Source organism: Pelmatolapia mariae, linkage group LG15, assembly GCF_036321145.2.
Source record: "Pelmatolapia mariae isolate MD_Pm_ZW linkage group LG15, Pm_UMD_F_2, whole genome shotgun sequence".
NCBI classification, from domain to species: domain Eukaryota; kingdom Metazoa; phylum Chordata; class Actinopteri; order Cichliformes; family Cichlidae; genus Pelmatolapia; species Pelmatolapia mariae.
This window is the reverse complement of record NC_086240.1, coordinates 26,719,951-26,747,489: the sequence shown is the minus strand read 5'-3', so window position 1 is coordinate 26,747,489 and position 27,539 is coordinate 26,719,951. Positions and strand designations below refer to the sequence as shown.

The window sequence follows — 27,539 nt, the reverse complement described above, 5'->3', positions numbered from 1 at the left end:
TCACGGTTTCATACAGTTACAGTAAAATGTTTTACTCAAGAAAGATAATCAAATCATTTTTTATTCAGCTAATATACAGATTAAAGCACGTGGCCCAAAGTAATTCACAGCTCGATGTTTAACTGATTTATAAGCAATACTGGGAGTCCAGCGTCTCAATGGAAAATAAATATACAACAATTTTGTTTCTTGGCATATAACTGATTTAATCATATATCAATATATTCTATTATTGCAGCGGCTGAATTTAAAAATCATGAAGTTATATGTATGTGTTTTAATTATAGTGAACTATACATGTTAGACATCTAATTTTGACATTTAAACTCCGTGCAACTTAGAAAACAAATACGATAAGTAATGCTAATATCAAAAATAAAATTCCGACTGTCCTAAAATCAAAGTAACTAGATGAATCTGATATTTCTTTATTGTTTACACTTTAAATGACACTTCTTTGTACACACATAAATAAAATAAATAGTAATCCCTGTTTACTGACGTATCAAGTGGAAAAATCCCACCCTCAGCTTCAGCTGACTGTGTTTGAAACGTGTTTATCTGCTGGTCATGCGCCCATCAGAGAGCCTTTAAAGAGGCGGGTACCGATAATTTTTACGTTTTTCCATAGACCTGGCAACCCGCGGTGGGATTACAACTCTTTCCATCTGTTGAGGAAGTGTGTCAGACGTCGGAAATTATTCGGAAACCATGAAGTGAAAACTTTGTAAAGTGAAGAAAGTGGGTTTTGTTCGGGAGCAGAGTGCGCAGCAGCCTCGGCTCGTGCCACGGAGCCTGTTTTTGTGGCTGTTAGAGTCACGGCTCTGACGCTAAGCGCTACGTTCAGGCTAATGCCCGCGACACCCGGAGGGTTAGCCGTGTACTGTCAGGCTGTGCGGGAGAAAGTCCGGATCAGGCCCGAGCCGTGCCCGGCTGTTTCTGGTCATGTCCGAGCTGCCGCTGCTCTGACCGGATGGCGGGAATACTAACGTGTGTGGAGGACGTGAAGCGGCGGCTGAAAGTGGACGTCCTGCGGGAAGCCGGCCGTCAGTATCCGCTCACCTGCTTCGTCCTGGTGTCTATGCTCGCGCTAACGGTGCTGCTCAACAGGTGAGCTCACACGACCCCGTTCACCTGGAAGATTCACCGACGTGCAAAGTGTCAGGCGGTCCGTGTGCAGCACTGTGACCTGCACCTGGTCAGTCAGTAGACCAAGGAGCAGGCGAAGGGCAGAACTGCCTGAAAATATTTAGTTTTTAAGCTTTGTTCTCTGTCAGAGCACCTCCCCGACATATATCTGTACAACAGAAGTCACAGAACAAACAAAGCAGTGCCAAAGGCAAATTCGGCATACTTTATTTCACAAAATGTTAACACTTGACATTTCCTGAAACACCAGAGGTGGCAGTTTATTAGGCAGGTCTTTCCTATGTATCTGGCCTTTTTTGGTTATGGGTTTCCTCCAAAGAAAAATCACATTTAATTTGCTTAAGTTTTGCTTTAAAATGACCAAAAAGTAAAATGGGAAGTGCACAGGCATCGGCAAAGCCAGGTAACATACACTCTTTGCCTAAACTAAATGCAGTCCAGTCATGCTTAGGTGTGCAGCGTCCCCCTCAAAGGTCCACTGTAAACTAGGAAAACCCCTGTTGGGTACAAATCTTTTTTAGAGGTCGTCACAGTGGACCATCTGCCTCCATCTCAGCCTATCCCAGCATCCTCCTCTGTCAACCCTCTGCCTGTACTCCTTCATTACATCCATGAATCTCCTCTGAGGTCTTGCTCTTTTCCTCCTGCCTGGCAGCTCTGAGCTGTCCCTCTGATTGACTCATTTCTATTCTTTCCATTTCCATCCTGGTCACTCCCATAGAAAATGTTAACATCTTCAACTCTCCCACTTTCAGCTTGAACTCCTGTCTTTTTATTCTTGGACTCTACTGAAATAGTTTTGCATGAGTCTGTCTTATATTGGGCCTTAATGCAGCCCCTCAGTTCAAGGTGTATCTAAAACAAGCTGTTTAAGCTCCACCTTTAAGCCAGCTTTGTTCTGATTGGCTGTCCCCTCATAAACAGAAGGTTTGAACAGCAGGTGGGTGGAGCTATTCTGCCTCAGATGTTTGTTCTAAATTACATGGATATTTACAAGGAAATGGGAAGCATGAGTTTGCTCTGTCACACATAAATTATGCAAAATAAAAGCTAGAACCAGTTTCTACTTTTGTTCCTTTGCCATGTTTTTGTTTTTCAGATTTTTAAGCTGAAACTATCAAAAACTTCACTTTTTCTTTACTTGCCTGAAATAGAATATATGACCCTGTGTCTGTGGAAATCACATGTCCATTGCTGCAGTTCACAGGGAGTGAACTCTAGGTGGTGCCCTAGTTCATCTTCTCATTCACATGGAGAGTCTGTGTAATGCTCTCCCTGCAGGTATATTCACATCCTGATGGTGTTCTGGTCGCTCCTGGCTGGTTTCGCCACTTTCTACTGCTCCCTCGGACCAGAGACTCTCCTTCCCAGCATCCTGTTCACCGCGAAGCCCAGGAGCAGAGTGAGGCACACACCTTGACCTGAGAGGCTCTGACTGAATGATGATTTCTGCACACAGACAGGTTCTCTGTGATGAAGTGTACAGCTTTACTGACTGATGTTTCTCTTCCTTTGCACAGCAACGGGAGCAGGAACTGTTTCCTCTGGGTCACAGCTGTGCCGTGTGCGGGAAGGTCAAATGCAAGCGTCACCGGTACGTTCACCTGACCTCTGACCCCACGTGTTCAGACTAGAAAACGTTTAACAGATGATGTTAGTCTGAAAGATTAGCAGTACTGTCGGCTAATTGGTTAACAGCAGAAAAGATTTGGTCTTAATCAAGGAAACACTTCACGATCAGATAATCAAACTTTATTTGTGGATTTTTTCGAGAGCTTCACAGAGATGGCTGAGCTCTGAGATGTTTCAAAGTAAATCAAACTGCAGAGAAGAGATAATAGTTCTCAACTATTGTTATTGTTATTTTCAAAAATCTGGCAACATCTTTAAATGCATTCGCAACATGAAAACCTCCACTTGTAATTTCCTGTGTGGGGCTTGACTCTGACTGGTTAAACTGAGAAGATAACCACCATTTCTCAAACCTCAGAATAAGCCAGATGATAACTGTACCTCAATTCCTCTGCAATTTATTTATGTACCAATTTAACAAAATACATTTGATTAGATATTAACATACAGTTTGTGCCGCCTGTCTGCGCTCTACATGGATATTTTCACCTTTCTGCACTCCTTCCTGGCTGAGGAATTGTAAGTTATTACTACTGTTATAGAGTGCTGGCCGTGACTGCACTCAGAGCAGTGAAAGCACAGCCACTGACACCTTGTCACGCACGCTGGTCTCTTATCAGTTTACTGCTGTCAGATTTTTCCACAATGCATGTGCAAATCGCCAGAAACAAGCTTCTGGCCTCTCAGCTTGCCCAGCTCCAGTGATTGTTGATGGGAGATGGACACGCCCTCTAGACAAAGTCTCATATGCCATTAAGAAGAAGCTTTCAACAACAATTGCTGACTGCTGCCACAAGATGGCAGTGATGTAAAGCCTGGATGCATATGTTAATCAACAGGTGAGGAGTTTTATGACAGCGCTGTCTGAGATGAAAGGAGAGAGATCGCTTTACTTTGGTACATTTTAACTTATGCCTATTTTTAGATTTGACAAGGCAACCACTGCATGTCTTGCTTGTCCTGACAGATTCAGCAAAAGGACTAGATGTTACAATCCCTGATAGTGCATTGCTTCAAATGGAGAAAGTACGGTGGCCCTGAGAGGCCAAACGGAATGCAACTTAAGAAAACACCAGCAATAAGAAAAATGCTGCAAAAGCACACAAAACACAACGGAAATAGAAAAAACAAAACAGAAATAGGAAAAAACACAAGGGAAGTGTTTCTGGGGAGACAATAACCCGACGGACCAGTTGCAGGAACCCAAAATATGGTAGGTGTGTTTTATCATGATTCATATAATAATGATGATGGATTTTTAGGCTAATAGTTAGGCTAACACACTTACCTCTCATCTTTTCTCTCCTCACAAAACCGACAGATCCTCCACTTCTTTTAAGTGTCTCCCAGCGCAATTCTTAGCATATTTTGGTTCCTGCAACTGGTCTGTCGGGTTATTGTCTCCCCAGAAACACATCCCTTGTGCTTTTGGAAATCTGTTTTTCCTATTTATGTTTTCTTTTTTCCTATTTCCGTAAGAAAGTCTTGAGGGATGGCTGTTATGAGGAAAGGCATCCCAGAAAGTTAACCAGCGGGACACATCGTTGTGTGCCTCAACTTCACAGGGTGTTTCGTTCTTTTATCCCAAGCTAATCTACCATTTTTTTCCTTCCTTGGTTAGGTTTAGGGATTAAGAGATCTGATCGAGGTGATCATATTAAAATTTGGGACACATCGTCAGTAGTGGACCTTGGATTCATCGGGTGTTTTGGCCATTATCACTAGACACCCTCATCCAAGAAGGCCCTGCCAGGGTTGATCAGGCCCCGGAGTGTGTCACTGGTTTATGTTAAATTGTTATTTCTCTTCTACTTTCTTCTGTTTAGTTTTCTACAATTTATTTCTTCTATCAATTCTCTGCAACTGAGAAGTAATATTTACCTCCTTAATATTTATGGAGCCTGACTTCTTCAAAGGAATAGAAAAGGTGATAGAGAGAATTTAGACAAAAGAGACAAGATAGGAGAGAGCAGAGAGGAGAGCCGAAAGGAGGCGCCTGATCTGGCATCCCACACCTCTCCCACCGGATCAACTCCAAAGATTAGAACAATCCCCACAACTGAGCAAAGATTCGTGCAGCTCCATCGGTCTTTTTGTAAAAATCCTGCAAACAGACGAAACAATCAATCATAAACCTGACTGACTTTCTTTCATTAACCGCAGGCCGACACTGCTCCTAGAAAACTATCAGCCATGGTTGGACCTGAAGGTTCATTCAAAGGTGGACGCCTCAGTAGCAGAGGTACCTCAGCTCAACAGCTGGACATGTGCTTAAGTGAAACATCCAGATGTGATTATGTGGTCCTCTCTGACCTCTCTACTGCCCCCCCCTCGCAGGTGTTCGAGTTAGTCCTTGAGAACTTTGTGTACCCCTGGTACAGGTAGGAGGACAGCTCAAAGCATGTTTTTACCCATGTACTGGTAAAGACGTTTGTTTTTTTAAACTGCCGCCTCTGGTTTCAGAGACATCACAGATGACGAGGCGTGTTTGGATGAACTGAGGATGACTTTTCGCTTCTTCGCGTCGGTGCTTGTCCGCCGAGCTCAGAAGGTGATGTTCTGTCTCACAAAATAAACTGAGAGGATTACAGATTTGCTCTACTGAAAATGAGATCAGCAGCTGGTTTAGAGTGAAATCCAGTTTATAAATAGTATGAAATAATATTTAAAAAACCTTCAATATGTTTCCAAAGCCACAAGTTTTTATGACATTGTTTATGTGGTTGATTTTTAGAAATAGAAGTATGACCGCTGTAATTCCTCGGGCCTTAAACTAATCAGATTTGTTTTAATTACTTATCCAATTACAGGTAACGTGTGAAGTTTATTTGATTATAGCCGAGCTGAAAGACGGGAAAAAAAAATATATTGTAAAATTTTACATAATAATAATGATAATAAAGATAAAAATTAATAATATATTTAGTAACAAAGCTTGTTTGGCTCTATTTTGTTGGAAGTGTCAGTGAACTCTCCTGGAGCGACTGTCAGTTTTCTGTTTGCTGCAGTAAAATTAAATCAACTGGATTACTCAGATTTCCGTTCAGAAACATGTTCCAAATCTCAAACGGGTTGGATGCAGTGCTGTTTTTAATGATTGCCACCCGCCGTGTCTGGTGCCTATTTTTGATGATTTTTGTGTTAATCGTTACTTTTTGTGTGTTTCTCACTGTTGGCAGATTGATATCCCTGCTGTGTTTGCAGACAAAGTGATGAAAGCTGCGATGAAGCACATTGAAATTATTGCAAAAGCCCACCAAAGAGGTATGCACGTGTCCGCTTGTGCTTCATTTCTAATATGCGTGTTATATTCAGTCGTCTGTGGGAAGCATGCTGGCTGTGGTTGTGTGGCGTGGGGTTCACTCGGTGCAGGGTTGCACCCTAATATTTATGTCTGTTTGTAGTGAAGACTGTAGACGGCCTGCAGCAGGCGGCTCTGGACGAATACGGCGCCGACCTTCACGTCGCTCTGCACAGCCGGAGAGACGAGCTACTGTACCTGAGGAAGCTCACGGAGATGCTGTTTCCCTATGTCATGCCTCCCAAAGCCACAGACTGCAGGTACAGAGACGACCGAATGAAGTGTTTTTCTGCATCTGAGACTTTTTGAAATTTTCACACCTTCATCGTTCCGCCGTACAGAGACGATTTCTGTTCTTTCTCTTAGATTTCCATTGTAGCTCTCAAACTCTGAACAGGAGATTTTCAGTCCAGTTTCCAGCCATCCATCGATTTCTTCCACTTATCTGAAGTTGGTTTGCAGCTGGTTTCTTCTCAGACACCTTCAAATGTTCTAATCTGTCCATCAAGTTCCGAGTCGGTTGGATCTAAAAAACCATAAAACTTCTCTCTTGCCTCTTTAGGTGTTCTTATACGACTTTAATGCATCGCGGGAGTCTAAGGCAGAGTTTCTGATAAATTTCTGAACTTTGGTTTTTGCTTCATGTGGTGCAGGTCTCTGGCTCTGCTGCTGCGGGAGGTGATGGCTGGATCCGTCATCCTACCAACCATGGACTTCATGGCCGACCCTGTAAGTAGCCACATGATCGCGTTGGTCTGTATCTTTGGTGGATCAGAGTTTGATAAAAAAAACAAAAAACAAATATGTGTACGTAAAATCCCCAAATCAGTTCAGTGTTTTGAACTGTTGAACTGCATTTTCTCAATCACATAAAAATATATAAATTAAAACAAAATTAATCAAGATTATCTGTTAAAGTGGTGAAATTTGTTTTATACAATATGAATCCTAATGTGATGATGAAACGCTGTGACAGTATAAAACTTTTTTTACATCATGTCCTGTTTCTCCTCCTTTTCAGGATACAGTGAACCTCATGGTGCTCCTATTTGTTGATGATACTCCAGTAAGTGAACCGCCTTCCTTTTATCTGCGCCCCACAAAGTTTAAAGGTCAAGTGTGGAGGAGTGGAGGAGAGCCAACATTGCTATGACAGACCGTGTCACAGTGTAGATTCAGGAGGCTCATTTTAATGCAGTTATCTCCAGCTGAATTAAAACCAACAACCTTTCACTTCAGCCTGTCAGCTCCTTTATAAGCTCCGCGTTGAACTGGAGCTAAGGGTGACTTCGGGGTCTGATGAGGTTTACCGTTATGAACAAAGCGCTAAACATCAGACTTGAGTCCGGCCAGTAGGTGATCTAAATCCTGCACAGTGGACCCTATAACATACACTGTGTCCAGCATGGAAAACAAACACATTGAAGATGAAGAGTCTTTTTTTTCACTCGTTTATACTCAAATCAATTCATTTAATTGTAGTCAAGTGTTATGAATTAATAGCCTCTTTGAATCTGTCCTGTCTAGCCGGAGCCAGCCACAGAGCCTCCGTCTCCACTGGTTCCATTTTTACAGAAATACGAAGAAACTCATCAAATCAGAAGCCAGAAACCGTCTGTAAGTACCTCAGAGTGCGACAGGGCAGGAGAAAAGCTTTTCCTCCAGACTGCTGTGACTTCAACAGCTCAAACTAAGAATGAAGGTCTGATCACACTTCTCCTGATAGAGCTGGGAATTGTTTCTATTTAACGCAATTTAAGTCAACTTAAACAGCGCTTTCCCAACTTCGTAAATTAAAATATAATAAATAAATTCAAGTGTATATACATTTACTGAACTGGTGTTTCTAATAACAATAATAATAAACCTTATATGGTAAATAGCCACAACGTTGATCCCTAAAACATGATCCCCTTTTGTTCTTAGCCTGAATAATAATCGATGCTCTGATTTGAGGGTCTGGAGGCTGGTGTAAGGTGTTATTTATAAGTTGTATAAACATGTAGTGATTTATAAAAAAATAAAAATTTTCTGATCAGTTTACACACAGTGTGAATGTGGCGCAGATTTATTTTTGAAGCTTGTCTGACCCTCCCTGTGTGGTGCTACAGGTGCTGAAGCTGGAGCTGAAAGAGATCAGGGAGCAGCAGGATCTCCTCTTTCGTTTCATGAACTTCCTGAAGCAGGAAGGAGCCGTGCATGTGCTGCAGTTCTGCCTCGCCGTGGGTAGGAGGAGTCCATGCATTTGATCTCCTCAGACAGCTCATCCTGTAAACAGTTTTGCTCCACTTACATGCAGCAAGCGTGAAAATGTTTCTCTGTCAAGCAGTTTGTAACTTGATTAATAAAGTTTTTTTTTTATCATTATTATGAGTTGTTAGACATGCAGTGAGGTCCCTGTTGGAGCCTGTTATATAAATGTGTCGGACTGACTGTATAAAACCTTTTTTTTCCCCAGAGGAGCTTAACGATAAGATCCTTCGTCCGGAGCTGAGCGACTCTGAGCTGCTGCATTTGCACGGCGAGGTGGTGCACATGTACGAGACGTACTGCCTCGAGGAGAGCATCGACAAGATCAGCTTCGACCCGTTCATCGTAGAAGAGATAAGGAACGGTGAGAGTTGCTGTTTGCATGATCGTTACCTCGCCTTTAAGCTTTAACACCTGTCACCTGACCTGAAGCTAAATGTGAAAGCTCAGAGATGAGCTGTGTTGTATGATGCTCGGTAACTGCAAGCGACAGATTGTGAATGATTTCATTCACATTTCTGAAAATTAAACTCTGAATTTTCTTATGAAATATTCTTCAAATTCCATCAAATTTCTTGATACAGAGTGTTTTGGAGGCATTTTATTGTCCAATTCTACACAAGCTTTTTTAAATCCAGTGATTACCTGTAACAAACTGTCACTGATTTGACCTAAAAAAAAAAGGTAAAGGTCACCAAAAACTACTAAATTATTGCAAATTCACTGCATTGTCCAGTTTACATAGCATTGTTGTTTCTTGGTTAAATAAGCGTGGTCCAAAAGTGGTCCAATGAGCATGATTACAGGTCTAAACACCAGCCAGTCGGTGCCATATGTGGGGCCATCACATTTATCACCATTGTTATTATAACTCAGGTGACTGATTGTGTGAGATTTTCCTGGCGGCAGCAGGGCGAAGATGGGAAGTTTTGTTTGCGTCGTGGCTCCATTTTCATCCAAATGGTGTTTGATATCGAACATCGTGAGACCCCCTGAACCTGCGCTGGTGAAGATGGTGTTTCATTTCACAGCTTGTGGATCCACAGCTGGTGTTTGCATCAGTTTAAACTGAAATATTTTAATATTAATATTTTGTTTCAAACATTAGCTCTGATTATCGACCGTATACACTGCTGGCCATGCAAACTCTTCTGGCACTCAGTTTCTGTGAGTGTAAGCTCATTGCATCAGCTGTATGCACTGACTGGGTTTTCATGCACATTCTTCCCTGTTAGCCTGTGGGGATATCTCAAGTTTCAAGTTTTATTGTCAAACAGTATTGTATATAAACAGTGTAGCCACATTTATCCATAATGAAATTCTTTGGCTTGTGCTCCTCAGCTTTACATGAGCATGTAGAGAGTGTGCAGTTATATTAAGAAGAAAATAACAGAATTTAGCAGTATAATAATAATAATAATAATAATAATAATAATAATAATAATAATAATAATAATAATAATAATAATAACAAAAAAGGGAAAAAAGAGAAAAAAGTATTAAATATGAGAGAATTGAAGACTAGTTGGTATTTACATTTAAGACAAGTTGGTATTTACAAGTCTGTGCAAGAGTACACAATGACAGCTGAAGTGTTGGTATATATTTAGTTAAATCCTGTGTTTACTGAAGCAGCTGCTGAATTTACTGAGTTGGACACTTTAAATATTTCTGTTTATCTTCTGTGTTTTGCACACGTTCTGGTTATTCTTACAAAGAAAAAAAAAATCTGTTTGTGCTTCGTGCGTATAAAGATTTTGGAACCTTGTACGTGTGGACGCTGTTGGAAAACAGCCGCTCAGGTTTAATCTGATCCAAAATTCAGTTTATAGAACCTGTGAAACACGACTGTTACGATGGTGTTTGACGTGCCCGTGTTATCTATGTATATAGCATGTTCTCTAAGCTCTGTAACTCAGTAAGCGGAAGCACGCAGTGACATCAGCTCATGTTCTCTGTCAGTCGCCAAAGGTCCGTACACTGAGGTGGTGAAGCTGCAGCAGATGCGCTGCCTGTTTGAGGCGTACGAGCATGTCCTGTCTCTACTGGAAAGAGTCTTCACGCCCATATTCTGTCACAGCGATGAGGTAAGACCTCTGAAACCAGACTGACCCACACAAACGCAGCACATCAAAGCACAACATCACAAGGTCACCGGTTTGTGCTTCAGCTGATAGCTGCCTTGTTTGTTCCACTTTGTCATAGATGTACGGGTTAACCTGAGCCAAAAGCCCAGCCTGCTCCATACGCTCAGCTTAAGAGCCGATATCCCTAATATGGTTGATCTTACGTTTGTGAGGGGCAGCCAATCAGGAGAAATCAGGAGAATCAGCTCAAACACAGGGACCTAAAAAGTTTTTTTTATCATATTAACTAAGGCTCTGCATCCAAGGTCCAGTGTGTGACACATAAAGATTATTCTGAACTGTGAATCATGCAAAGTTACTCTAAAGTCCAAGAATAGAATTATGGAGCAGAGAAGTGAGTTTAATTTCTTATTCATTAACAGTGTTGAGGTAATAGCTATATATACACGAAGCTGTCAGTTATATAAATGAAGGGAAAGTTGATCTGACTTCTATTTGTTACACTTAAAATACTTTTTTACAAGATTATTTACCGATTCTTTTTCAGAAATTTGTCCAAAAACGTACCTGATTTAAATTTGACTGCTCTTCTCCTTTTCTCTGAAATATTTTGATTACACCCCATCGTACATTTATCAGGAGTTTCAGAATCTCATATTAGTCACTACTTATGTACCTTTTTCTCTTCTCCGTGCAGTACTTCAGACACCTGCTGAAGGGGGTGGAGTCTCCAGCGAGGAACTCGAAAGTCAGCAGGTTTGTGATTTGAACTAAACTTCACGTGTTTGATAGGTGTTCAAAATTTTTTTTAAAAAGTAACAATGAAAGGGGGTGGGGGGGGGGGAAGCATTTATTCTGAAAACACAAATTTGTCAACGCGTGCATAAACACAAACACGTCCGAGTAATTTGGTTTGTTCCTCCTCATTTTGAGCGTTGTGTTCGCAGTGACCACCGTAAACCTTTCACTGTGAGGCAGCACACAATCAGAACAGCTCGCTGTGCTCACGTTTATTTCTCTGAGGTTGTTTTTTGTCCAAACACCCATCTTTAGATGTGCTTCTTATTCCAGAAGCTTCAGCTGGGACGAGACCAGGTAAGCACTCGAGCAGCATGTTGCTCGTCTGCACTGAAACTCTGCCTGCAAACAGCACACGGTACGATGCATGCGGATAGAGCACTGCTGACCGCAGATTTGTTTACGTGATGCTCGCTCAGCGATTTTAACCTCCTGCTTGAGAAGATGGAATAAAGATGCTGGAGAGTCATTAGAATTTCTCCTTGTGGTCGGATGAGCAGCACTGAGTCTTTGCATTGCATTTGCATTTTTGCATGACACTGATTTTTCGTTTTTAGTCACTGTTCTTGATTCAGGACTCGGCAGTCGTGCGTTTAGTCAAACGGATTTTCCCCAGATGTCCTGCAAAATACAAAATTCTTTCAGATGTGGCTTTAGAAACACATTTTCTATAAGTGGACATGCTCTGCTCTTCCTCGTGTTTGTTATATGCAGATATCTACCGTTCCTGCAGAGTGTCTGTAGAATCTCTGAACTCACTGATAACTGGAGGACTGTCACTGCAAACCTTTATAACATCTGTCCAGACAGCTGTTTTCTGCCGCCACCAGGCTAACGTATATTAATGTCAGCGTGCTGGCAGGAATAAAGTACACATCAGTGTTTGAAATGCAGATTACAGACATGAAAACATGCAGCATCACTTTAATTTAAGTGATCCGAGCTCAGGTCTCCTTTTCTTCCTGGAGGTTGCGTCCGAGTGTCTAAGCTACAGCTGAAGCTTTTACAGCTTTCAGGTGTGCTCTGGAAAGTTTGTGAGGAAGAAGTACAGACATGCTGATGCTGGCTGTCCTTTCTTAGTGCATGCCTGCTGCATGACTTGTGCACCACACAGCACATTTCCAAAGAATTTAGGGCAAAGAACTGTCAATAATAATAATAATAATAATAATAATAATAATAATAATAATGATGAAAAAAGAATGCACTCCTCTGCAAGTCATTTCAAACCTGTGTTACATAAAAATGATACAAACCCAAAATCTAATGACGTATCTTTAAAAAAAAAAATGCTGGCACAGGCTGGAAAAATCGTGTAATGGTTAAAAAAAGAAGTTAATTACTAAGATGATCGTGTATGAAGACACTTTAGAGAAGTAAAGTAGAGCGAGACCGCAGGAAGTTTATAATGATTTAAGTTTGAGTCCAGATATGAAAACATCTGGAGTGCTATGAAAGCAAACTGAGCTGTTGAGTCTAAAGAGTGTTTATCAAGTTTCCAAGCGCAGACCGAGTACTGTTAACGGAACGGTGATGCAGCAAAGTGCTCTTTTGTACTTAACTTCATACGAGTTTGACATGATTTGCAGATCATTGTATTCTGATTACGTTTTACTTGTCGCACATCCTAGCGCACAGAGAAATCCTCTGTGTGAATTTGTCCTGCAGTAAATGGAGTTCAGAGAAACGAGATGAAATATTCTGTTATCTTTAGAAACACGTCCAAACGAGGGGAGTCATTCGGTATCAGAGGAATTGGCAGTAAAATCAAAGGCGTGTTTAAGAGCACGACCATGGAGGGCGCCTTACTGCCGCCCAGCGCCATGAATGACGTCGACGACGATACGGTGAGTGCAGCAGCGTTTAAATACAGATCAATGGTTTTTCCACATCGGTGCTCGATGTCTTAGTTGTGAGTCTCCTCTGTCCGTCCTGAAGGTGGAGGAGGCCACAGTCGTGATGGAAGACGACTCCCCCGACGAGCCGGCCATCCCACCTGAACCTCAGAGGAACCTTCTGGCCTGGAGCATCACCATCCCCTACATCGACTTCTACGACGACGAGATCAAGAAGGAGCGGATCCTAGTCTTCTCCATCCACGTCGAGCGCAACGACAAGAAGAACGGTGAGCAAGTGGAGAGGAAGAACAAACCTTGGCCAGGTTCTTCCTGCACAGACGAACCTGAAGATGTTTGTAGGAAAATAACCTTTAATGAGGTTTTATTTGCTCAGAGCAGACATTTGTTTGTTATATAATCAGAAATAGTCCTGTGAGGTAGCCCAGACTCAGTGACTCAGCAGTCAGATGATGTAATGGTTTTTGCTCTCGTCTACTTTAGCTGATCACGAAGCAGACAAGTGGTTGGTGCAAAGGAAGTACATGGAGTTCTACGTCCTGGAGTCAAAACTCACCGAATTCCACGGTAATACAGCGTTTACAAAACCATAGACTGTATATAAGAGATGGACTCTGCTGAAAAAGGGCTGAAAGGTAAAAGTGGAAAGTGAAGTATGCATTCTTTGTAATGGCCAACAGATGGAGACTCTGTGGTGGCTCTTGCATCTGGTTTTAATGTTAAAGGATTCCACAAACCACAGGCTGGCTATGTCCTTTCTTCGTATACAGTCTATGTACCTACCTCACTTTATCAAATGACCGTGTTATATTTCAGCTGTTGGTATTTTACCCCTTTTTTCCCCCGCTTGACTTTGTTCTCAGGCCCATTTGAAGATGCACAGCTTCCATCCAAAAGAATCATTGGACCAAAGAACTACGAGTTCCTCGAATCTAAAAGGGAAGAATTTGAGAAATATTTGCAGGTATTGGAAGTCTGAAGTTTGAGGAGCATTAAAGAAGCTAATGAAGCACGGCTGCTGTAGACTCTTTATTCCATATGCAGGTTCTGTTAGTCTATAAAGCATCTCGCCCCCAGAAAAACAAACCTAAGAGAAGCAGTAAAGTTATCAGTTAGTCTATGCACCGCTTCTTTGCCCGATGACTTTGAGCACTTGTTGTATTTTTCTGTAAGTCTTTATTTGAGAGGTGAGCATCAGTCTGACTCTTGGCTCTTTGTGTTTGTGCGCAGGCTCTCCTGCAGCATCCGGAGCTCAGCAACAGCCAGCTGCTGTTCGACTTCCTGTCTCCTCTTGTGGAGCATCAGTTCCTGGACAGGATGCTGCCTGATGTCAACCTGGGTACGTAACCAACGCATCACACATGCCCTCTGTTTTTTGTTTTTTTTATGTGACTATTTCAGAGTAGCTGCGCTAATAAAGGGTGCTGTTAGCTCACCTGTAGCCGGTGGAGACCTGGTCCATGTGTCACTACACTGATCTCGCCACAGCTGCAGAGCAGAACGACCACCGTCAGAAACTGCAATCTGAGAATGGTAGCTAACTTCTGCTCCATTATTTAATGTTGCAAAGCAGCATGATTATGAAGTCGAAATGAAGACTTTGTGCTGCATGTCTTGCACACGTGCAGTCTAAGAGAGTTCATCTTCTCCCACTAAAGAAATAAAACAGTCACTGTCGGTTATTCTGGTTAAAATTCAAACTGACATTTAGAGCTTACTGCTTTGGAGTGTTCATTTATATTTGAATCAGAGGGGAGATGTTATCAGTGCTGACTGGTGTGGATGGATGGCTCAACGCCGTGACTGAAGTCATCTCTTGCATGAAGTAACAAAGCATTCCACCTTAAAAGCTGGCGGTAGCTGCTGGTTTACTTGTAAATGACTAAAAAAAAAAGGGGTTTTAATCAGCTTGTACTCACTGACTTTTATTCACAGTGAACATGCCTGACCTTTTTCTACTTCGTGTGATTAATAATCAGGCAGTGATGCCTTCATAATGTCTGTCTTTACTCAACATTTTCTTTTGCAAAGTAAAATCTCTCATTATTACTTTTTTCTTTTAAAAGAATTTTATTGTGAAACATTTGTATAAAACTCAAACTGACTTAAGAAAGTGATGAAATGAGTAAATAGCATTGGTGTCAGTGGTCGTGACGACCTTCCTAAAATTTCCACATTTTATGTTCATGCTTTTATATTAATTGAATTTGTGCACTGTTAATATCAGTGCTTCTGCATTGTAATCTGTATAAAGCAGTTATGTTACTATGGGAGTAAATATCATAATTTTTCATTCAGCGCTCGCTGCCGCCATCTTTCTCTGTGTTCGGTTTGTGACCCAAGTGTTTTTTTCTACAGGAAAAATCTTCAAGTCTGTTCCTGGAAAGCTGATAAAGGAGGTGAGTATCTCTTCCTGAGCCGGGGATCTTCTCTGTTTTTCTTTTGGCGTTGCGAAGGCATTATCTCAGTTAACGAAGCAAACGTCTCACGTTGTCTTGAGTGATTTTAGAAGCGTGTGAATGTGCAGCTTCTCTGTGTCCCACCTTTAAAAGCCACATCTTATTGGTAAGCTGATATTTCCCTCTGCAGACCCAGAATTTCACTGTGAGCCAAAACCAGGAAGCAGAATTACTCACGATTCGTTTTGTGTAACCTCTAGAGTCGCAGGCAGTCACAAGCATTGGGAATATACACACAGATATACAGAAACAGCCGGAAACATGCCAAACCCCACAAACGGAGTCTGTGATCAATGACATCTGGTGTCATGCAGCTGACCCGACCTCTAGGACAAATTCACAGGGTCTCAAAGAAAAACGATGTCTAAAAAATACATCTAATCGTTTCCTGTTACTGATGTTGTTGCCCTGGTTTTTTCATTTAAGGTGGAATTTACCCACAGAGTAGAGCTTTCTTGTACATTCAAGGACGGAGATGTATTTTGGTTATGGTTGTCTTGGTTGGCAGTGTATATAGCCGTAAGCTTAAAAAGTCTGACCTGGGGGCAGTGCTTTAACTTTTTCTTTTTTCTGCGACCCACAAATTTTGCTGGGTCCCACCATAAATGAATAATAAATGAATAAGTAATGAATCTCGAGCAAATGAGTGGGAAATATCTTCAAGTAAAACAACTGTTTCAGTTAAAAAAACCAATCAAACGATTTTGTGTTGACAAAATCATGAGAAGAATTTCAGGAACCAATACGACAAACATCCTATTCACCAGTGCTCCTGCACTGACGGCCAGAGGGCAACAAGTCAAAGTCATTGTGAAGTGGAAGGTTAAAACAATTAACAATAGAATGAACCTTCCTCAGCACATGCTTGTTATAAACGGCCAAAACTCCGTCTTGCCAACTCCCTGAGAATTTGCTGGCAGTTTTCACCAAAAGTCCCAACTGATTCTTGTTCTTCAGAGTCATGTTACCGAACCAGGCAGTGATACAGAAAGAAATAACAGGTTCAATAAAACTCCTGTAAAATAAGGACAACATTTCAGATAAAAGATCTCATTTTCCATAAAAAGAACAGTGTTTGGTGAACTTTTTTGGTAGTGGCATCAGCATGAGGTTCAAAACACAGTTTACGGTCAAGAACAATCCCTAAATACTTGTAAACACTCCACAATCTCAATATCAGCAGCTTTAATGATAGTAGGTGATAAGCTATAATAGAGTTTCTGCAGATATGTCGCACATGTTGTGAAACTCGCTGACGTCTGTTTTGCAGAGAGGACAGAACCTGGAGCGGTTCCTTCAGTCCTTCGTCAACTCGTGCGAGTCTCCCAAACCCAAACCGAGCCGGCCCGAGCTGACCATCATCAGCCCCACAGCGGGGAACAAGAAGGTAATAAACATCTGTCCTATAAATGCATATGGAAGCTTTAACGCCATGTCTGAGCCTCAGTCATATCCTGGCATTTAGTCATGAATACTTGTAGAAGCCCAGTTCAAAGAAAAGAAGATATAATCAGTCAATTCAGTTTTATTTATACAGCACCAAATCACAACAAGAGTCGCCTCAAGGTGCTTTACATTGTAAGGTAGACCCTACAATAGTACATATGGAGAAAATCCCAACAATCATAGGACCCCCCATGAGCGAGGACTTTGGCGACAGTGGGAAGGGAGAAACTCCCTTTTAACAGGAAGAAACCTCCAGCAGAACCAGGCTCAGGGAGGGGCGGCCACTTGCCGCAAGCGGTGAAAAGGAAAGTTTAATCCTAATCTCAAAAGTACAGATTGTGTCTCCTGAATCCAAGATGGGAGCCTGAAAACTGAAGGTTCTGTGTCCCATTCTACTTTGAAGTATATGCTCTATGAAAGTAACACGGTACTGTGGGGTCATTAGGATTCATAACACACAGTCTCCTGTGTGTTATGAACTAAAGATCCTCTGCAGGTACTCGTCTGTAGCTTAGCCTTGTTTTTTCAGTATTTCTTCATGTTTTAAATTATGTCGAGCATTTAATCGTTACGAGGTAATGGTATGTGCTCGTTGTCCTGCAGCTCGTTAGCAACCTGTTCAAGAACAACGGCAACCTGTCGGAGAGGAAGCACAACCCCAACTTCTTCGCAGAGACGTTCACTGTGGACGGCATGTACGACTACATGATGTATGTCGGTGAGTGAGCCTGAGGAGCCGTTAGCAGCCTCTAAAGGCAAGATCACAGCTTTACAGGAAGTCTGTACAGCCTCCGTCACAGTGTCCGTGTAAGTAATCGAAGTCAGAAACACGACGATGATGGGACCAAATCGCACACATGTGGAAATGCTGGAAGCTGGAATTTCCTGCAGTCAGAACATTTGAGGGAAAAATTACTGCAGGAAAGCATCCAATGATTTCCTGCAGTTTTCTACGTTTCACTCCTCCTGCAGCAGATACTGTGGCCTTTAATGGTAACATAATGCACATTGTACTGATAATCAAAGCAGGGATGAAGACACTTGCATTAATCACAGACCCACAGTTTAGTTTAGAAAGCAGCCATCGTGCTAACGTGTCCCACCAAACCTCTTTTTACTTTTGTTTCTTTAAGCAGAGATTTTGCTTTGAACGCGCAGACCTGTTATGATTAAAAGACTTTAGATTGGTCACCTAAAGCCTCTGAGATGTTTCGATCTGTGTTTCTTGAACTGATTCGGGCCTGACTGTCTGTATCCGTCTTGGTGTTTGAACTCGCAGGCCGGGTGGTGTTTCGCATGCCGGACTGGCTGCATCACATTCTGTCTGCTGGGAGGATCTTGTTGAAGAGCACATTCGAAGCCTACATGGATCAGTACATGCAGTTGAAACTGGAGCAGATCCTTCAGGAGCACCGCGTGATCTCCCTCATCACCCAGCTCCGAGGTAGGACGCCACCCGCACCGATAAAGTCTTTTCTTATTTCCGACCTCAGTATCGCTGCTTTTAAGATGATTTGCAAGGTGTTCGGATTGTTTATGACACCAAAAGAAGCGTCAGTATGTGGAAAGGTCTTTTCTTGCTTTTTAAATGTTACACAAAAAAAGCCTCATGACTCAACCTGAGCATCATTTTAAGCTCCTGCATCACCATGATAGCTGTTCCTTGCTCTGAGCTGGTAGGAGTTAAACTTATCGAGCTCAGGATTTGAGTCAACAGTGAGTGAACAGGAAAGAAAAGAGAGAGTCTGAGTATTTTATTAACATTCACATCATAAAAATGCAGATCTGAATCCTGTCAGCAATATTAACCTGCAGTTAGTACATCAAAGGGTTTTTTTCCAGAATGATTCCTTTTATCCTTCCTCATCCTGCGAAGGGCTCAAAGGGCTAATCAGGGAGAAGGTTGTAACTGCGCATAAATCTCAGAAGCTGTATCTGATTTAAGTTTGGCAGATCTCCCATCTCCTCAGGTGTGCCCAGACAGCTTCCAGCATGCTGCCATCATTACATTCCTTTTTTTTTTTTTTTTTTTTCTTTTTGAAACCTGTCCCGTTTGGCTCTTTTGCCATCAGAATTATTGTCTAAAGGCGAAGAAAGATGCCCAACGGATTTACTTTACCAAATGGACCATCCCAGCCTTGCCGTAATGGTCCATTTGATTTACCTTTTATTGTTTATTTTATTTTATTTTTTTTACTTGCTAGATACGGGACAGGGGAAAAGAAAAGGGAGAAAGAAAGAGGGGGGAAAAAACAAAACAACAAAAAAAAAAACAGCGGAGAAGAGGGACGGGGATAAAGGGCAAAAAACAAAAACCAACAAAATAAGCAGACAAAAAAATACATATATCGATCACCTGGATCACCTGTTGAGAAAGAAAAAAGAAAACAAGCAGAAGAAAACGAGAGTAATAGAATAAACAACATCACAATGATATGTGGGAATATAACACTAAATACTTAATATTAAACATTATTGTGCAGCACGTAAGATCGACAGCGCACAGTGTGCTTTGAGGTAGGAGCCAAAAAGGGTGTAGTTTGTGTGTGTGATCACCTGTGTGTACACCTGTGAGCATGAGCGCGCTTGTATTTAAAAGGTTCCTTAATGTAATGATCTGCTAGAGGGTGTGGGGGGCCACAGTCCCATCCTCCAGGGCATGAAGCAGGTATGGAGGAGATCAAAACTCCAGACATCCAGAGGCCCCCAGAACACAAGAGACCAAGGAAGACCAACAGAGGGGCAGCCGCGCCACTGTCCCAGAAAGAGCTGAGGAGAGTCCCAGATGAGGGGTCACTCAGCAGCCGCGGAGCAGAAGCCAGGGGGGGTTGCAGTGACGTGCCCGTGAGCTCCGCCGGCAGCCAGCTGTGCCTGAGTGACCGAGCCCCAGGCCGAGAGGCCGAGGGCACCCCACCCCCGAAGTGGCCCGAGCGAGCCCCAGGTTCCAGGCCCGGATAAGCAGCCACCAAGGAGTGAGCCGGTGTGTACCCGGACGCCCACCCCCGGACACAAAGAACCACCAACGCATCGATGTCTGAGGGCGTCTGCCACCGGCAGGGGAAGTGGTGGGGGGAGATAGGCCTCCAAACCTTGGAGGGCCTGAGATGTCCCCAGAGAGGTGGCGTCTGATACCCAACCTGACATATAGACACAGACATACAGGCACACTCAAATACAAACATCCATTCCCACCCTCATGCTCTCATAGGCAATTACTCCACACTCAACCAACGTGGAGACAGACATAAAGAGACGCTGTACTCACAATCACACTCCCCAAGCGTACTCTAAGAACCGGGTCTAGGTACCCAGACCCAGGTGGTGTTACCCTTTTCCCTGCAGTGGGGAGAAGCAGACCGCCCCGACTCCGCAGCAGCAGGGAGGCCCCACACACCAGACCCCAGTCGGACGGCCAACTCCTCCTCCTAGCCCCCCCGCTCCAGCAGGCCGCAGAGACTGGGGGTGTGAGAAGACTCCAAACCTCCCTCTACCCGCTCATATGTAGTGTTGATGTATATGTGTTCTAAGGTGCAATTAAAACCCAGGAGGGCATGGAGCTACCTGCCAGAGAGCAGCAGGTAAGCGCATAGCCCCTCCTGATAGCCCTCAATGTCTACGTGTATTTAAAATTGAGAGGTGGGCAACGACGCCAGGGGTGAGGTGTACACCCTGATGGTAATTTGGAGTCCGTGTTGTGAGCCCACCCCCAAGATCCTATATGTATGTGTTATGAGAGTGTGAGTAATATGAATGTCTAAGTTGTGAGATAAAATTGAGGCAGAGGCAGCCAGAAGGGGACAGAGGGGGGGGATGCCTCCTCTGCACCCTGGTGACACACCCCTACCCCAAGGCCCTGCATGTGTGGGTGATTGTGGTGGAGCGGGAAGAGGGAGGCAGCTGGAGATGGGGAGGGAAGAAAGGGAGGGGCAAGTGACCCCTCCCTGGGGCCAGCTCCCCCGCTGACCCCAGTAGGCACCCCCATGCTCTGCAACCCGCCAGGGAAAGGGGGCCCAGGCCCATCCAGACCAGGGCCCAGTGCAGCAGCGCCGCCCGGCCCCAGAGAGCCCGGGACAGCCCACCCGACCCCACTACAGAGAAAACTGCACCCACCCCATCATCCACATCATTACATTCCTACCTGGAGCTTTTCAGATTTCTTGTATTTCTGGGAATTGTTAATTCCTCACCACACCCACTGCCTCTATAGGCAGTACGCTCGGTTGATGCCACTGAACTTCTTAACAAATCTTCAGCTGAGGTGAAATTGGAGCACTGGGCGCACGTGATCAGCAGCGATGTGTAAATGTGTTGATGCAGAGAACGAAGCACCTTTCAACTGGACAAAAAAACTTGTTTTTGAAGATGATTCATCTTGTGCGACCCTACAGAAAATCTCTGCTTCTGTGCGGATGTTTCAGTTTCCAAAAACAAAGGAGGAAACTTTAACTCTGTGATTTGTTCCTGTTCATTTCTGCAGACGCCGTCTTCTGTGAAAGCAGTGAGGAACGAACAGCAGAGGCCAAACAAGCCAGAGCCAAGCAGACGTTTGAGGAGATGATGAAGTACCTGCCAGGTCGGGTTTCAGTTCAGTCACAGTAATCATTAATAATCAATAATCATCTCCTGGTATGTTTCACGTTGAAGTATTCAGTGAGGCTGTCTCTGCAGACCACGCCGGTTCATGACGTCACATCCTGAACTTCCAGCTTCAAAACTCTGACCCGAAGCTGTGATGAAAGTTTATCTGCTCACTCGGAGACATTATAATTAATAATGACTGTGCATATCAGCACAACATCGCAGTATACCCTATCATATCAGAACATCAATAAAGATAATAAAGTATGTTACTGTATGCGTGTTAAAATCCGACTCTTCTGAAGTTCCAGTGAACATCTCACAGCCTGTTTTAAACACGTCACAAATCTGATTTAAAGTGGGATAATAACATTTAGTTAGCTGTGAGCGTGCAGGCAGTTTCTTTTGATCTGTGACTTTAAAAGTGGAAATGAAACCACAAGACCTTTGAGGTGTTCTCACTTCCCAGTCTGCCGGTCATACTGGATCTAAAGTCCCAGTTTAAACACTGGCATTGTCCGACATGCTTTTCCTTTTGTTATTCACGGTACGGAAGTGATCCGTCTGCTTTTAAAGACACAGAGGTTTTCTTACAGCTGGATTCCTGCACAGAACATAGCTGCTTTAACTACAACCTGGAAACGAGAGCGCCACTTTATCTCCTTCCTGTTATCGATTTGAGTATTTTGTTTCTTACATTTAAAGTTCTGGACTGCAGTTCAAGGTTGCTCTGCTCAGACAAGAGTTTCCAGCGTAATAATATTAATAACTTGTATTGGCCTAGCACTTCATAAAACACACAGTCACAAAGGGCTTGGCAGTTCGAAAAGCTTCTCTGTCGACTGTCCTCCAACTCTTCTACTCTGATCTTATAGACAAACAGTCCTGGTCTTTGCTGTGTGTTTTTAACAGGTTTCGGGTCAAACTCAATAAATCTGCATGCTTCACATACCCATGGCTTAATAAAGCTGGACGATGTGCTTCGATTTCAGACTTTGTGGTGAAGTGCATCGGCGAGGAGTCGAAGTATGAAGGTATCCAGCTGCTGTTTGACAGTTTTCAGCAGCCGTTGCTCAACAAGCAGGTAACGGTCGTTCTCCTAATCCATGGTTCAGCTCAGCATTTACGAGAGCTTCCTGCATGTTCAGGCAGGTTCAACGGTGATGTGTAATGTAATGTTAGGGTGCATTTTCCATTAGCATCAGGGTGGGTCCAAATGTGAGGCCTATTTTTCTGATATTTTTAAGCTCTGGTGACTTTTATAGGTACGGGAGATGTCCATGTGATATTTTCAGGCCTGAAAGACAAATTTAAGCTTAGTTTAAAAGCAGGTTTAAAGTCAAAGTCTGGTTTGCTGAGGCACCACAAGTGCCATAGCTGATGGTGGTCATTATGTGGTTGCCATCTATGTCGATTCATGACTAGGGATGGGTACCGATATCTGGTGCCATTATGGCACCGGTTCTGACACACACGGTAGTAACCAGACCGAATAGCAGCGCACATTTCGGTGCTTTTTTTTCCCCTGAGATGTAATACACTTTGGATTCTAGCCAATCATTTTACCTTTCCAAGAATAGTAGGCGGGCCCAGGTACGTACGTTCTTTTAGAGCAGAGCTACAGATTAAAAACGCCCAACGCCCAAGGCAAAGCGGTCAAAGGTGTGGCTGTACTTCACAGCAAAAGATGCAAACTCAGCAGCCTGCAACAAGTGCTTTAAGGTGATACTGTGCAAAGGAGGTAACACCTCGAATCTGATGAAACACCTGGCGACGCATACCGTTTTTTTAAAAAGCCGAGCACATCTACTGCGGGTGTGGTAAATCTCCATTAGCGAGTTAGCGCAGATCGCCCCGTGCGTGGGGCTGGACGGTGCTTATCATTTTGCAGAAAAAAAGAGACTGCTAAAAATAAAAACATAAGAGGTTTTTGGACAAAGTTTGTGTTCTCCATTCTTTAAGCACCGTTTCAAAAGTACCGATATGGCACCGGTATCGGATAAAACCTAAACAATACCCATCCCTATGCATGACGCCTTGCACTAAGCGCTTTCACTTTGTAGAAAAGACAGTTGTTTGATAGCTTGATTATTCTGATGCAAGCAGACCTTCATTCTGTCAGAGAAGAATTTAAAGACACTCTAACTAACAGGAAGTGCTTAAAACCACTGTGTTAGAAAATATATTTTGTGTCGCTGGCTCTTATACTCAGAAATGTTGGCAAGCGCCACGTTTGGACCCACTCAAGTAACTTAGAGGGGCTGTAACTGTGAAAATATTCATAGTACGAAGGTAAAATCTTACATGGATTAATTCAACATGTCACTGTTATTGTAAATCAGCTGGTTCTAAAGGAGTGGGGCCAGAAGTTTATTCAGATTGACTTGATTTTATACAAAGCTGCAAAAAACAGAATCACTGCAGACCTGCAGCCTGTGTAGGCTGTGCTCACAGCTGTCCTGATTTACATGTTTACTGGTCCCAGCTTTTTCACTTACATGTGAATGTTTCCCTTAATTCCCTGTCAGTCCACGAAAGTTTTTAAGTTCCTGTGAGCGGTCCTGAATCTGAGCTTCAGTTAATCACAATTTCTTCCAGTGTAAATGGTGTGAACATGTGTTAAACGACCACTGCAGCAATGCAAATTTCTGTGCATTCATGTTGGATTTTTCTATATCTGTTAAACAGATGAGTTCTTCTACATGTTTACTTGCGAGCTCTGCTGCATTGTGTAGTTTGTTTGCACATAAGTGCAAACACATGCACACACAGTAAAAACAGAAAACACGAGGTTATTGACGTCAGGTGCCTTTTTTTCACTGGAAGTGTTCTTTATTAAGCGCGCACGCGCGCACACACACACACACACACACACACACACACACACACACACACACACACACACACACACATATGCCAGTACTTGCTTAATGCCACACCCTGAGGATGCAAGCCGATGACTTTCAGTTGAGCCTTTCATGTTTTCAGCTCGTCACTGTGCAGCTCTTCCCTCTCACATTGTACTTAAACACCTCTAAAATATATTTCAGGGATCCTCTCAGGCTGAGTTTACATTAAACTGAGTCATCACTGGTTTATGACTCAGGGATAATTTGCTGCTCTTGCCAATGGTGATGTTTGAGTGAGCAGAAAGACTAAAATGCATGTTTTCTGAACTATAAGATAAATTAATATCTGAAATCAGGAGTGTTTGGATGTTAACTTTCAGTACTGACATACTTCCTGTATGTTTTCACTTTGTCTTACTGGCACAATGAACAGTCAGAGGAGATTAATGTTTCCCCTCTGACTCTAACTGGCCTGATCATTTCTCTTCCTCAGATGACGTACGTCCTGCTGGACATCGCCGTGCTGGAGCTTTTCCCTGAACTCAGCAAGGTAAACAGCTGACAGTGGGGAATGTAAAGAAATAAAACAGGATGAGCTGGAAGTTAAGATAAGACGCCATTCTCAGAATATATCAGGCAGGAAAAGACCTGTTCAGGAGTTCACTGTATGTGCACGTGTGCATTTCCAAACATGAGTTTTTTTCCTGGTCAAAACAGATGTTTTACTGCACATTTAAGTGCATGTGGTCTGCAAAAGCAAAAAGGTCTGTTTCACCTTCACCGACAGACATCTGTGCATCTTGAAAATACAGTTTTAACAGCAGATCCTCATTGTGCAATCTTTAACTGCATTTTTTATCCTGTCATCCATATAGTGATGGAAATACATTTGAAGGCATTTAATGGATACTTAGGGAATGCTGGACTTATTTTGTGTGTTAGTGAGCAGATTTGTTGCTTAGACAGGAAATAAACTGTTGTAAGCAGCTCAGATTCTCTGTGAGTCTGCTAACCATTAGTGCTGCTGGCTACAGCTGTGGAGGCTCCTGCTGGCATCTACACTAAGCTTGGTCCTCATTTAGCAGTTTATGATGCTTGAATCAATATCTAATTAACATGATGACGAACGACTGAGTGGATTTGTTCTGATGAATCCATGTCGTGATAGTCAAACTGAGGCTGCAGATTTCTGCAGGTGAGTGTGAATAAGCAGAGGAAACCTACGGATAGCAAAGCTATGCATTAAACTGAATTTTAATTTGACTTATCGTTATTAAAACAAGATGATTGAGATTAAAGGATTGAGTAGTGACCAAAGGAACCAGGATGTTGCAGATACATGTGGAGGAAACTGGTATAAACTGTTGTCCGCTTCCATAGAAATCTGACCACAACAAAGAGCGAGGATGCAGGAGGGAAAAAATGCCCAGCATGTTATGTTTCAGTCGGCTGACACTGGGACACAAACACATAGCAATTAGCACATAATGCACCATCGTGAGCATCAGTAGCACCAAGGATCTCTCTACTTATGTAGGTGATGTCGTACCTTTAGAAAGATTTCCTGCAGGAGATCAGATCAGGCATTAGAGAGAGGGTAAGGAGTTCAATCATTTGAGAGTGGTTTGGGCATCTGACAAGGATGCCTCTGGGGGTTTCCTAGATGAGGTTTTCCAGGCAGATCCCACCAGGACACGCTGGAGAGATTATATCTCTTGGGCTGTCCTGGGAACGCCTTAGTGTTTCCCCAAATAAACTGGAGGAGGTGGCCGGGAACAGGGAGATCTGGGCTTCTCTGCTTAGGCTGCCCGGTCCTGGTTAAATTAAAGAAAATGAATGGATGATTTATTGTGTCACGATCAGGCTTTATTTTGTTTTTCATCCCCCAAACATTGATTTTTGTTGCTTCTAAAATCAGCTTCTCATAACTGTTCATTTTACTTTAAAGCCAGACTAATTTCACATTGTGAGCAGAGAAACCTCTCCTTTCACTGCAGCTGTGACGGAAAACCAGCTGATAGGGATTCAGGCTGGTTTCAACCTATTTAGTCATAAGAAGCTCTTCAGTCAATGCTACATTTAGTTCAGCATCTTTCCTCCACGTCCCAAGCAAGTGAAACGAGAAACTGTAATGAACGGTGGAAATGCTTCCATCAACCCTGATTTTTTTTTTTCTTCTTTGTTGTAAAGCGTCTTTAAAGCTAGTAACATAGGCAGAGTTAGTTCAGCTGGATTGAGATGTGGCAGCGCTCTCTCTCTCTCTCTCTCTCTCTCTCTCTCTCTCTCTCTCTGAGAAACCACAGCTCACATTCAGGGCGCGGTGTGGATGGCGTCTGTGGTGCCTCATACTCGTCTGACAGTGACACTAAAGCAGAAACGCCCACACCTCCCTCTCCCCAGCTACCTCCTCCAAATCTCCTCAAGCCAGCTGAGAGATGCGTCCCGGATCTAATTCCAGCTGGTCGCACCTGAAACGCCTCACCCAGGAGACATCCCAGTCATACATTTGAACCACCTCAGCGGGCTCCTTTTGATGTGGAGGAGTAACAGTTCTGCTCTGAACCCCTCCTCGGGGAAAATGGACATTATGCTTTCCCCGTCTGAGTCTGCTGCGATCCGCTTTGGTTCCATTGATGTAAATTTCATCATCAGACAGTTAGCGTGAGGGTCCATGTGGACATCCACACACCAGCTAGTTTTCTGTGAGCACATGACACAACTGTGCTTTCATGCTCTCACACTTCTTAGGCGACTTCGATCCTAACCCTGAATGCTGTGATAGTTTAGGGTGATATTTAAGATTGTCACAGATCGGGCGGGCGTCGTTCTCTCAGACACTCGAATGTGACCTCACAGGTGTTTCCTGTTTCCTCCTCAGCAGGGGGCGAAGGAGGCGTTCATCGTGTGACCCGGACGAGGAACCGAACTCCGTGCTGGAATGTGCAATACTGTCAGAATATTTCCAAAGGCTCTGAGACCATCTCTGTATTCCGATGTACATTAATGCACTAATAAAGAGATATTTATTGATATCACACTGCTAGTCGTCTTCTCTGCAAACACCAAGGAGCTCATCTGCTCATCAAAACTTTTTGCTGCTTCATCCCAGCTCAGCTTCACATACAGTGGGGCAA

At 43.2% G+C, this 27,539-nt stretch overlaps 1 protein-coding gene across 3 annotated transcripts; it reads left to right on the top strand.

Annotated features, from left to right (window-relative positions):
• The first annotated feature begins 625 nt into the window (after positions 1 to 625).
• On the top strand, positions 626 to 27,437 carry LOC134642881 (sorting nexin-14-like). 3 transcript variants are annotated; one of them, XM_063494933.1, is made up of 29 exons: positions 626 to 1,110; positions 2,431 to 2,551; positions 2,670 to 2,743; positions 4,945 to 5,023; positions 5,119 to 5,162; positions 5,245 to 5,332; positions 5,961 to 6,045; positions 6,186 to 6,342; positions 6,736 to 6,811; positions 7,104 to 7,148; positions 7,610 to 7,699; positions 8,194 to 8,308; positions 8,541 to 8,696; positions 10,295 to 10,419; positions 11,117 to 11,175; positions 11,491 to 11,514; positions 12,932 to 13,064; positions 13,156 to 13,342; positions 13,557 to 13,640; positions 13,937 to 14,037; positions 14,304 to 14,412; positions 15,432 to 15,472; positions 16,803 to 16,919; positions 17,582 to 17,696; positions 18,258 to 18,422; positions 21,456 to 21,551; positions 22,549 to 22,640; positions 24,899 to 24,955; positions 27,287 to 27,437. In XM_063494933.1, exons 1-29 carry the CDS (start codon positions 974 to 976, stop codon positions 27,311 to 27,313), a joined length of 2,799 nt encoding a protein of 932 aa, XP_063351003.1. In that variant the 5' UTR covers positions 626 to 973; the 3' UTR covers positions 27,314 to 27,437. The 3 variants fall into 3 exon arrangements, with proteins under 3 accessions (XP_063351003.1, XP_063351002.1, XP_063351004.1); XM_063494932.1 differs by having other exon boundaries at positions 27,284 to 27,437; XM_063494934.1 differs by lacking the exon at positions 11,491 to 11,514 and having other exon boundaries at positions 27,284 to 27,437.
• The last annotated feature ends 102 nt before the right edge of the window (positions 27,438 to 27,539 follow it).

Excerpts from the sequence above, each read along its gene's own strand:
- LOC134642881 (XM_063494932.1), top strand. The coding sequence starts at position 974 with ATGGCGGGAATACTAACGTGTGTGGAGGACGTGAAGCGGCGGCTGAAA. Across the intron at positions 2,552-2,669 it reads CCGCGAAGCCCAGGAGCAGA|CAACGGGAGCAGGAACTGTT; the intron begins GTGAGGCACACA and ends TCCTTTGCACAG. Across the intron at positions 14,413-15,431 it reads GCTGCCTGATGTCAACCTGG|GAAAAATCTTCAAGTCTGTT; the intron begins GTACGTAACCAA and ends TTTTTTCTACAG.